The 12,332-nt window shown below is 46.9% G+C and overlaps 1 protein-coding gene across 1 annotated transcript in view; it reads right to left on the reverse strand.

Moving 5' to 3' along the window:
- nrxn2a (neurexin 2a) overlaps positions 1–12,332 on the reverse strand; it is a gene marked incomplete in the record, with an annotated part of 142,128 nt that overhangs the window by 81,432 nt on the left and 48,364 nt on the right. The window contains 2 exon segments of the mRNA XM_025006366.2: positions 5,464–5,625; positions 9,828–10,129. Coding sequence (XP_024862134.1) covers positions 5,464–5,625; positions 9,828–10,129 — 464 coding nt within the window.

Raw genomic sequence — 12,332 nt, forward strand, 5'->3', positions numbered from 1 at the left:
CCCCCCCAAGGAAAAAAAAAAACAAAAACACAAAACCAGAGCCCCCCACCTCCCCGGTCATTAACACTCATGTTGTGAGGAGCAACAACACTGGGAAGAGAAACCTGCCGCCTTCACCACTGAAGAGCTTTAAAGGCAGGGACCTAATGATGTGCTTGGGGGGGGGCGCAAAAAACAAAAAGAACTCTGGACTTCAAAGGCAGATCCGTCTGTCGGTCCCTTGTGTGTCGGCGCAGTCGTGACACTGGTCTGAGAGCAGCCATTAGTTCCCCTCGGCCCGATGAACTCGGACCGTTTTGGTGGGGGTGGGGGACTTTTTACCCGTCGCAGCTCCGTTCCTTGCTTTCCCCTTAATAGTTCCAGACTGAACACCTACACCTGAACTCTCGTCCAATGAGGTCAGGGGCGGTGTTGTGGGGGGGACCTTCGACCGCGTTTCTGAACCCGGGCCACGACTCTCCCATTACCGGCCCCATCTTCGAGCCTCCGTTTCCTGTCGTAATCTACTCCCCCTCTCCCTCCCTCCCCCCTCCATGCCTACGGTACATCTGTGTGATTACGCGCCGCCGCAGCAGCAGCAGCAGCAGCAGTAGTAGGTCTGAACACCACCAGCAGCAGCAGCAGCAGCCACACCGCCCACGGAGCGGAGGTTGGAGCATTGGCAGCGGCGCCGGAACAATAACCTGTCCATAAATAACATCTCATTTTCCTTTCAGTGCATGCAGATGGCAGCGTAATTATGTAAACAGGCCATTTAACACCGTTCAACAAATGCAAAAAAAAAAAAAAAAAGAAAGAAAGAAAAGTGCTTTAAAAAGGGTCCAGGTTACGTTCTTTAACGACACGTTTAACCCCCGACTCTGACGAACGCTGAGCTGTAAACGATCTCACAACTCCAAGCGCCCTGTGAGCTTCGCCGCCCCCCGGAGGTTTCGCCGTGAGTTGTCACGCGACGCTCGGCTACGACCACGTCACGTTTTAGCCCTGTGCCTGTAAAACCGGCCGAGTTGGAGCCGTCAGCTGTGGCGGCCATGCCGAATTGGGTCTGCTCCGAATCTCAATCGGCCGTAGATGAACGTTCGGCGACCGTTTTCTGAAAGTGTTGTTAAAATCCGCCCAGTGGTTCATGACATATTTTGCTAACAGACAAACGAGGTCGAGCCCAACATTTAATGCTAACATTTCGAGCTAAAATATTGCACAACGAGTAAGAACTTGCAGCATGTGTTGTGAATGACTCCCAGCTACGACCTAGCCAAAATTTAGCACAATGTCTGTAAAGTTGGCTGAATTATAGACATCTCTGTGTTCGCTACGTTCGCTTAGCTGTGGCAGCCATCTTGAATGGGGCTGGCTCCAAAAGTTAATTAATTATAGATATGCATCTGGGCCTACTGGGTCCAACCTTTTTTTTAGTTTTTTTAAACAAACTAAACTTTGGCGTTCACTCCAGGCAGTAAAGTTGAGCTCACCCGTGACCATAGTTTCTACTTGTTCATCCTTTCAAAATAAACTCCGACTGACAGATGCTGGGATGCTCCAATTTGTTGTTTTTTGTTTTGTTTTTTTTCCCAGGAAAGGAGGTGGGAGGCATGTGTTGACTGTAGTAACACCTCGCCGTGTCACTACCAGCTGCTGGTGTAAAAAATATTTTAAAAAGGCGGTGTGACGGGAGGAATAATTCTCCAATATCGCCTGTTTTATTTTGACGTTGAACACTCACAAATCTCTGTTCTGTCTTTGTTCTCTAACCCTAACTTAATAAGAATGTAAAGGTTTATAAATCATTGTTCACATCAACTGTTGCCTGAAACCCACCCAGGCTTGGGCCTCGCTCAACAATCCGTTTCTCCCAAACTGAAGCCATTTAAAGAACTGATCCACGACAGGTAAGATATTCGTTATTTAATCTTTCAGCTTTACTGATATTTTAGCAGAAAAGACAGAGCCCCAGTGTGAGGTAACTATTAGTCCAACGTGATGTGATGCCATGAAAATAAAACATTTTCCACCACAGCCTCCACCTGTAATCTGATTACCTTCACCGAGGTAATCAGATTACTTCTATAAGTTTTTAATAGCATCCGCGTGCGTACAGGATTACAAAAAAAGGTTCTGAGCGGATTTTCATGAAATTCCCAGGAAAAGTCAAACATGGTCCAAGGAACGAGGGATTACATGTTGGTGCTGATCCGGTTCAAGGTCAAGGTCAAAGGTCAGCCAGTGCTCTGACTCTGCAGTTGTATAACAGGAACGTTAAACTCCACAGCTGGACACCCCATGGGTCAAGGGTGATCACTGTTGATTTAAATGGGACGGGGTCAAAGATCAAGGTCACAGATGACCTTGTGCTCCAATTGTGCAGCCATGTAACGGAGGGAAATCAAACTGCACAGCGGGACACCTCTTAGTTCAAGGGTAATCACCATTGATTTCAATGTCATGGGGTCAAAGGTCAACATCCCAGCTGACCTGGTGCTCTAACTCTGCAGCAGTGTGATGTAGGAATGTCAAACTGCACAGCTGGACACCTCAGGGGTCAAAGGGGATGCCTGTTGATTTCAAGGTTCGTGGAGGTGAAAGGTCAAGGTCACAGGTGACCCCTTTGTTAAAAACTTGTCTCTGATTTTACATGTGACCCTTTCGTTTCCTCCTCCAAGGAGGTTCCGTTTCCTGTTTGTTTGTCTGTCTGTTAGCAAAGATCAGATAAAAACTAATGAACAGATTCAGAGGAAATTTTGGTGCTGATCTAGATTATAATCCAGATTATGATCCAGATCGCACTATTTTTTAATCACACTGCGCTCTCGGTGGAGGGTTTGCGCTCCCATGGGCGCGTCAACCTAAATGTGCCACCCGGAAACTTCGAGGCACGTGAAAAAAGTAAACTGCTTCAAACTCCGCTGCCTGGAAGACGACGGCCCCACGCTGCATTCAGGGACAACGCGGACGGGAAAGGGCGTTGCGGGGCCCCGACCCGCTGCAGGTTCGAAGTTGCTGGCTGCAAAGGAAGCGAGACGCGAGTAGACGGTGACTCGTCAGGTCGAGTGTAAGGCGCGAAAATGTAGCCGACCGGGGAGACGGTAACAACAAACGCCGAACGGGAGCGCCGTTCACTTGGATTTAAAATACCGGTTTCGGTCTCATGATTGCGACGCTCGTTCTATTTATGCAACAGTGACACCTCGTACATAACTGAATAAACAAACTGATGAGTGTTTGTTGTGCTGCAGGTAACAAAGAGCGGATAATAAGCTGCTTTATGTTAATGAAATAACGCATGGCGGCGAGGGCTGCAGCTGGAGAAATGTTAATTAAAGGTGCATCTTATGGGAGCCGGAGAGCTGCATGAAAGCGTCTGATAATCCGCTTCCACTGCCCTAATAACATGTTGAGTAATAATTAATGACATTCTTAGTCCTGTTGGAAAATGTGCCCGTGGTACCTCCCGACGAATTAGATGCACTTTTGACTTCGACACTTGGGTTTGGATTTAGCTTCTCTGCGCGAGCAGCGGCACTTCTGGATTTAACAAGCCCACTCGAGTGGAAACCCGACGACTCGGACTCGGAAGTGTTTCTCCCGGATTTTGAGAGTCTCGGAACGTTTTGCCGTTTCTGTCGTCGTTTCTGCTCCTTCATTATATATATTTTTTTTTTTTGTTAAATTTCCATCAAACCTCCCAGCTGTTAATTGAACGTAATTACATTTAATTTATAATAATGAGAACGACAAGCACTCAGGGAGCGCAAACCCTCCGCAGAGGGCGCAGCGCAATTCAAAAAACAGTGCGATCCGGATCATAATCCGGATCAGAATCCGGATCAGAATCTGGATCAGAATCTGGATCAGAATATGGATCAGCATCAAAACATCCTCCAAATCTGTTTTTTTTAGATTTTACCTGATCTTTGCTAACAGACAGACAAACAAAACAGAAGGGTCAGATGTAGGAGCAGAGACTAGTTTTTAACAAAGGGGTCGCCTGTGACCTTGACCTTTGACCCCTATGAACCTTGAAATCAACAGGCCCTGAAGTGTCCAGCTGAGGAGTTTGACGTTCCTACATCACACTGCTGCAGAGTAAGAGCACCAGGTCAGCTGTGAGGCTGACCTTTGACCCCATGACATTGAAATCAATGGTGATCACCCTTGACCTAAGAGGTGTCCAGCTGTGCAGTTTAATTTCCCTCTGTGACATGGCTGCACAGCTAGAGAACAAGGGCATCTGTGACCTTGACCTTTGACCCAGTCACCTTGAAATCAGCGGTGATCACCCCTGACCCAGGAGTTGCCCAGCTGTGGAGTTTAACATTTCCTGTTATACAGCTGCAGAGTCAGAGCACGGGCTGATCTGTGACCTTGACCTTTGACTGGATCACCACCAAAATGAACTTTTTGAGTGATCTTGTACACAAACAAACAAACAAACAAACAGACAGACACTACTGACAACATGCCCAGCTCGGTGGAGGTAATAAACTGAATGATTTACTTGATGTTCTTTGAGTTCTGGAGCAGAGAAGAGAATAGCAGCTTTGTGTTGACAATCAAACTCTTTACATGTAATGTTTTTATACGTTTGTTACTGAACCACCAGACAAATCTGAAAAAAGTCTCCACTGGGTGTCCATTTGAAGCAAACCCCACTCAAGACAGCCGCCAGCACTCATCCACATTTTTTTTTGTTTGTTTTCCACAGCTATCGGGTTAAAACTTGACGTGACAGCGGCTGAGCGGCGCTCACGTGCTCTTAGCCCGACCCTTCTCACGGCGCTGCAGGAGGTCGCTCACGGCGTCCGTTCTCCCTCCAGAAGACCAGACGAAAACTCCACCATGAAGGGCCGCCCCTGCCCGAAACAAGAACCGACCGGTTTCCGTCCGTATGAACCGTCTCTCAGTGCGAAGCCGAGCTGCTGCTGCTACACGGAGCCTAATCAGGTTATTTACACTCTATTTGTCTTCTGCGGTTCATGGATCCTGTCTCTAAGTGATGCGTCTGCTCTGTTCTTCCCGTGCAGCCCCTGCAGCTGGATTTAACGGCGATCAGGAGCAGAAGCCTAATAAGATTTCGTGTCGGAAACTAAATCGTACCCTCCATCACGTAAGAGTTTTCTGAAAGTGATCAGCCGGTTTGTGGGGTAGGGAGCCGCGGCGCCGGGATTCCAAAAAATTCTGAAAGTCGGCGAAATGAACTTGTCTCCCTCGCTGAGGGTAATCGATGTGACAGGTGCGGGCCGGGGAGGGAGGAGGATGGGAAAAAAAACGTGGGAAGCGGGGACAGTTTGACCCGGGATGGGGTTCTCCTTCCTCCTGCCTGTTCGCTCTCTCGAAGGGATCCCCGCGGCGGCGCTGCCTCCCGACTGAGCGCCTCTCCTTGAAACACCCTGCCACGCCAAATCCTAGGGCTGGTTTCTTTTTTTGCCTTTTTTTTTTTTTCCATTTGCGCCGCTTTTTACTCACGTCTTTCAGGCAGCCCATGAAGTTGTTTCCGACCGGAGACCCCGGCAGGTCGGCCGTGTTCAGGCTGCCCCCGATGTAGAAGAGGTCGTCGGAACCCAGCATGGTGTAGTCCTCCTGGGTGTAGCCCGTGGTGGTGAGGATCCCATCTACCAGGATCGTCACCTAGCCGAGAAAAACGACAGAAAAAGCAAAAGAGAGGGAATTTTAGGCCTAATTACTTGTGTCGAGCTCGCCTTAACGTTGACTCTCTGAGGCAATTAAAAGAGCGGGCTTTGAGGAGTTCGCTAATCTCATCCGATCCCCGTTTTTCTTTTTTTTTTTTTATTTGATACATTATCCGGATCAGATCTCGCCTCCCGCTGACAGTCTTTCGACCCCAAAAGCTCCGGTTTATCCGGTTAAATTTCAGATTAAAGACATCCGGGCACCGAGGCTGCGTTCGCCAGCTCCTCTAGGCTTCACCATCACCTAGAGGGAGGAGGTGAACGGCTGAAGGTAGAAAGAAATAAAATGAAGAAATAAAGAAAAACAAAACAAAACCGACGTGCTTGTTGCCATGACAATAAGCCTACAGTTAAAACGAATTCTTGCAGAAATGTAACAGCTCCCACTCCTCGGTGTAATATGTCAAAACAATTACCATTTCTTTGCTTTCGGGTTTTAACTAAATACAATATTCTTTTGCGAGACGCAGTCCAGGTGAAAACTGAGAAGGGCCGCGGTGGCGATGACGAGGCTCGCGGTTTTCAAAGATTCCTTTTTGTTTCTGAAAATGTCAATCGTTTCATACATCTTGGAAGGAAGAAGAAAGGGGAAAAAAAAACTGTGCAGATGGAAGGATTTGACAAAAATCAGTCCGGTAAATGATTTTTTTTTTTTTTTTTGGCAGATGAAGCAGCGTCTGCAGCTTCAGTGAGTTAGATTTAACTGGGTTTTTGTGTCTTTATCTTAAAGGATCGATGATGTTTGATGATGGAGATTTTAATTAGCTTCATTTTTTAATTTATTTTTAAGGTCAAACACACAAAAAAAGAGAGATATGTGACACTTTAAGGGCAAAATTAGCATCAGGGATTAAACAGGATGAGCTTCAATCAAAAAAGTAAAGGGGTAGTTAAATTTTTTTTTTAACAATAAATATCTTACCTGCAGTAGAAAGCTCTTTGATCGACTTCAAATGGGAAAAAAAAAACAACTTAAATCCCACTTATATATATATATATATATATATATATATATATATATATATATATATATATATATATATATATATATATATATATATTTTGCCATTATTATTCACAGAAAAACCTCGCGGTTGTTTTGAAAGCACAAATAGCAGCAGCAGCTAGCTGTAGCACTCTCACGCAATATAGCTCTGCGAAGGTTTACGAAATCCCACCCACACGATATGCTTCAGAACTCTTGGATTTAAGATGGCAGCGCCTCACTCCGCTCGGGTTTAAACGCCGAACCGAGGTCGCTCAAAGAGAAATCTGCAGCAGGTAAGACACTGACCGTTCGTAACCTCTCTGCGGAACTCCACTGAGAAATGGATCTGAGCCGACTGAAACAATGATGTCTGAGTTTTCAGGGCGCGGTGTGTGTTCCGTGAAGTCATGACTTAAATAAATAAATAAATAAAAGGAAGACCCGACACGTTCAGGTGTCACCGCTATAAAACGAGGTAATCTTAGTTATTGATCTGTGTCCGTCAAGGCCTTCAGCAAATCTTTGACCTGAACGGTCAGAAAAACAAGCCATTATGTCTGGAGTCGCCCTCTTTTATTCACCAGTAATGAAAAAAAGCACGGCCGGGGCCTGATATGATATTGCTCTGCACACACACACTTCATATATATATAGTTACCTAACTGGCGCCTGAAAGTGAGAGATAAGGAATCGATGCATTCAAATAGAATTACACAGTTAGGTCATGATTAATTTGAAGCGTACGGCTGTGGACGGCGAGAAAATACGAAGAGCTGAAGCTGACCTTTAGTCAGAACTTTGCTCCGATTCTTTATGCGACGAGCCCCGCACCGAGGGAGGAGATGAGCAAACGTGACGCGCGACTCCTGCAGCTCAGGAGCCGCACAGACGGGTTCCGCTGTGTTTAGAATAAGCGATCGCGCGTGGCTTCCAAAGAGGTAACGAGGGAGGCGGGGGGGAGGTGGGGGAACGGAAACTAGTTTCCCTGAAAGGCGAGGCGAATGAAGATGAAGGAAGCGGCGTGCGGCTCGGGCCGAAGGCGTTCGGTCCAGCTGCGGCTCAAGGGAGTTTTTCAAAATGGCCGTTTTATGTGGCAACAAAAACAAAAACTTAAATGTACTTGAAGGGACGCTCGTGAAAGCTTCTGAGCAGCTGACACCACCGCAGCCGTTTATCTCTGAGCGACGTGACGAGCTAAAGGCTAGTCCGGGACGCAGGTGAGGCCGAAGCGGAGGCAGATTGTTGCCGCCTTGAAGCAGCTTAAACCGATAAACAAAAAATAAATAAAATAAAACCTTTACACGGATGTCTGTTTTATCACACACGATTATTCCAGCAGTGGGAAGTGAACGTGGAAGTGCTACAGCAAGCTGCTGCTGTTCCACGAGCATCCAAACAACCCCAGAGTTCCATCAAAAAGGCCGTGACTGCAGCAGTCTGCTTGGCTCTTAGCCCTGCTTGAAGTAGCCATTTTGTTTCCTAATCTGACTCTTCAGCACACTTCACGCCACAATTTTGTACTCCTTGTTGCTTATCTGTTTATTTCTCTTCATAATTGAGTGTTTTGATAAATAACGGACTTAAATAGTCATTAAAAGTGTTCATTTGTAACCCTATTTACCAACAGAGACACATTAACAGATCTACTCCGTTACCTAGTCATCACAGTCCTAATTTTGTCCGAATTCCAACCTGTAAAAAAGCTGTTTGTTATATATTTAACTGTATTTATCTTAATTTCTAATTAGACTCTATTGAAGCAGCAATCTTGGCTCTAAGCCTAACCAGGAAATATACTGTACCTTAGTACATGAGTGTGTCCCGAAGGTACAAAAACCGAGTCTTGCCTCGTCTTTTTCTCCACGCCGAGGTCGTTCGAACAGCCATGTCCAACAGGTAAGATATTAATGTTTCAGGCTCATCGTGTCGCACAGAAGTGCGTCCTGCTTGACTCGGCGGCGTCTCTCGTCTTCTACAAACCTAAAGACAGCCGAGTCCCACTTCGGTCTAATCGATTTCATGTATTTATGATTTGTTTTCTACTTTTCGAATGCTACAGCCTCACTTCTCAGCACGTCAGAGTCAGACCTGCTTTACTGAAAGTCTGTTAAGATGCTCATTTCCGCCTCTTTGTTGAGCGGCACGCTGAGTGTTTCGGGTCTGTTTTATTGCTGACAGCTGATGGTCACATATCTGCGATGTTGAGCAACAATAAAAAAAAAGTATGTGTGGCCAAATCCTCAGATGTATAAGGAGTATCGGCTGATCCTAAAAAGGATTGCTGTTCAAGCCTGAATCCATGTTTTTCCTCTAAAGCTGACATAAGTAGCTGCAAGGTGTTATTTTTTTTGGGTATTTTTATTTTTTCCCAGCAGCAGGGTCGAAGCTCCAGCTGCAGCTTCGGCTGCGGGGGGCTCGTCTGACGGCAGCTGCACGCGACATGCATCGGGCCCGATCCGGGAGAAACGCCTAACTGTCCCAGGCTGCAGCCGACGGGAGGTGACGTATGCGTCCCTGTTAGCTAGCCGGGCGACAAATAAATAAAGTTCACCTCCCGGTTCGTCAGCCGCATATTAAAGTCTTACTACCGTTGTGCTTCTGGTTCGGAGGTTCCAGGCATTAGCCGTAGCCCGGAGCTGGAGTTGGGACTCGCCAAGAAAAGCGAACGGTCCTCATGGTTTTCGGTGCCAGATGAAAACCAAACTGAACGAGCCGCGTGCCGTGTCATCCCCTTCGCTCATCAATCAGTGCTAATAAAACACCTCGTCGAGCGGAGGGAGGATGTATTCATTACAAATAATAACTCGTCGCCGCCGCTTGTTAGCCGCGATTAGAGAAAGCGGGACTGACGAGGGCGATGACACGTTATCGTCACGTCTACTGAAGGAACGGCTAATTACATGTGGCTTTGTCAGCCACCTGACGGGCCACTGGCTTCAGTGTTTTTGTCAAAAAAAAAAAACAGCAGCAGCAGCAAAAAAAAGATTTGTCGTTAGGTACGCCTGTACGGTGGAGTTTAAGGTGCAGCGTCATCGTTGCTTCATATATTTTCGTGTCAGCGACTAAAATAACAACAGCCGGTTGACAAAAAAAAAAAAAAGTGTGAGTTTCAGCACGTTTGGGAAAGGCCAGCGAACAGACTCGCCACCGACCTGGCGGAGGTTGCGCGTCACCCGCACGTCGTGCCAGACGTCGTCGTTGAACTTCCCGCTGGCCGGCTCCACCAGGGCCTCGAAGGCGCCCGAGCCCAGGTTGATGACCAGCCACAGAGCGCCGTTCCGCAGGGACAGGTTGACGTAGTCGGCCGACTTTCCAGTGTGCAGCAGCAGGCCGTTCCGCTGCAGGGTCCGAAAAGACAGCGTGATCTCGTCCAGGCTGCTCTGGATGGGGGTCTGCGACAGGTTGTAGCTGAAGAACTCGTTGCCTTTGAAGGAGGCCACCGATTCCTCCTGCCCTGAAAGGGGGAGGAAGAGGACATCTTAGGAAAACATTCTTGTCGTTATCGTAGGCTCTGATGCAGCTGACCACTGCATCCGCTTTTACAGCGTGCTTAAATTTGGCGTTAAAGCTAATTTAAAAGGCTGTGCTCTGTGATGCAATATATTTTTCTAACTGCTACCGAATTTAGTCAAATCCAAACACGATAACAAAGTGATGCTGCCAAACCCGCAGCTACGAATGGTCCCAATAAATGCACCTTATTCCCCCTCCCTCCCCTTTACGTTTTCTTTTACAGACACCACAATGCCTGAATAGATGTGCTGGCTTGGCTGCAGACATCGGCTCCGAGGAATGTCTGTGTAAATGCGCAGGTGGAATGTACATGAATTATCCCAACGGTTCAGAAGGAAGCAAATGGAAAAGTTGATTAAAGATGTCGGCTCTCTGCTGTTCTCGCCAGTTGTCTTGGAACATCACCTCTCGGCAACACCACCTTCCACGGGCGATTCGGTCAACTTCTGAAGGGGAAACGTGCGGCGCGTAATGCTAAATAAGTCCTCTCATTGAAAGAAAACAAAAAAAAATAAATAAAATAAACTTTTTGATAAATAAAGACAAAGCTAGTCATCTATATTAGCATAGATAGATAGATAGATAGATAGATAGATAGATAGATAGATGTTTTGTATAAGGACCTTTCATATTTCGACTGTGACACAGACTCCTAATTTGAACAAAATCCACATAAAACCAATCTGAGATGATAATTTTTGACATTACCCTGCTGTTTGACATTGACACAGAGGAGTAATATTACCTAAAAAAAAAACTAAAAAAAAAACTACCACATTTAGAAGCAGCGGGTTGTTTCGAGCCTTATCCTCAGCAACACGCAGCCTCCACCAGTGAGCGAGCTATTTCAAGCTGGAGGGATAAGCTGTCCCCTAAGCCTTTGTTTGTACTGTAAATGTCAGCTCCTGAGCCCCGGGGCCAATTTAAGGCCACGGGATCGTCGGCCCCATTACTTTTTACTCCTCGCGCGGCGTACTCAAACACCGGGCGCGCAGCAACTTGTAAAGCTAACACTAGCGCAGAGCACAGATCTGCAGCTGCCTCTGACAACGACGTATGATGCAAAACGAAGGGGTGGGGGGAAGTCCGTTGTGGAAACTTATTATGTGAAGTGTTGCAGTCCGATATGAGAGAACGTGAATGCTTTATTTAAAGCACTTCTGTTTTGACCTAGAAACAAAAGCACATGGACTGTAACGGCAGAACAGCCTGTGAAATCAGCCTGTCTGTCTTCCCTTCGCATTTCAAGAAAGTCCATGTCGGACAACCGTGACGCCATCTTGAAAGTGTTTGAGCGGTACGGAGGTAATTATGTGGGTAATTAGAAAGGCAGCTACCAGATTATTGAAGCCCTATTATGAGCAGTGACATTATATTCCAGCGTGAGAGGGGGGAGGGGGGGAATAAATCCTGATATGCTTTCTCTGACACCCGTATAGACTTTGGCACCGACTCCGTAGAAAGGTTTTCGAAGACACAGGCCGCAGCCAGTGTGCTGAAAGATGCAACGGAAGCAGTTTTTTTTTCTGCACGCACGAACTGACTGGAGGCGATGGGGCGGGGAGGGGGGGAGAGGCGGAGCTGTCAAACCCTCGTGGAATCAGACATGAGACCATTGTGCTGAACCATCTCCTGATGCAAATAGCAGCACTTATCGATTAAAAAAAAAAAAAAAATGAAGACTCTGCACAAAGTCATGGGAACACCCAACAGTCTCCACAAATCTTCCCCGCTCATCGTCACGTCCCACTCCTTTCAGAACAATCTCAACCTCCAGGGTTTGGAACCATAACTAGGGGAGGAAAAAGGGGGAGGGGAAAAAAAAAGAGACAATGTTGCCGGTTTGCTCGTGAATGAAAAGTCTGGTCCATAGAGCTTTCGCATGAATGTGCATATTAGCTCCAAACAGCGTGAGATCCATCGAAGGCCCCATCCATCAGGTGAAGGAGACTAGAACCCTAACAACCTGCACAGCTCACAATAAATCAACGCAAGTCAATCTGTTCTAGCCGAGCCGTGCCGCTCGTTAATATTAAACTTTATACCATTTTAAAGCGGTACAAAATCCCCAAGAGAGGGGGCTAATTTTATCTCTTTCTCCGGGGCAGGGAGTTGGCTGATGGCCGGGAGGAGAGGGGGGGGGG

The sequence above is a fragment of the Kryptolebias marmoratus genome, linkage group LG13 (assembly GCF_001649575.2).
Source record: "Kryptolebias marmoratus isolate JLee-2015 linkage group LG13, ASM164957v2, whole genome shotgun sequence".
NCBI lineage: Eukaryota > Metazoa > Chordata > Actinopteri > Cyprinodontiformes > Rivulidae > Kryptolebias > Kryptolebias marmoratus.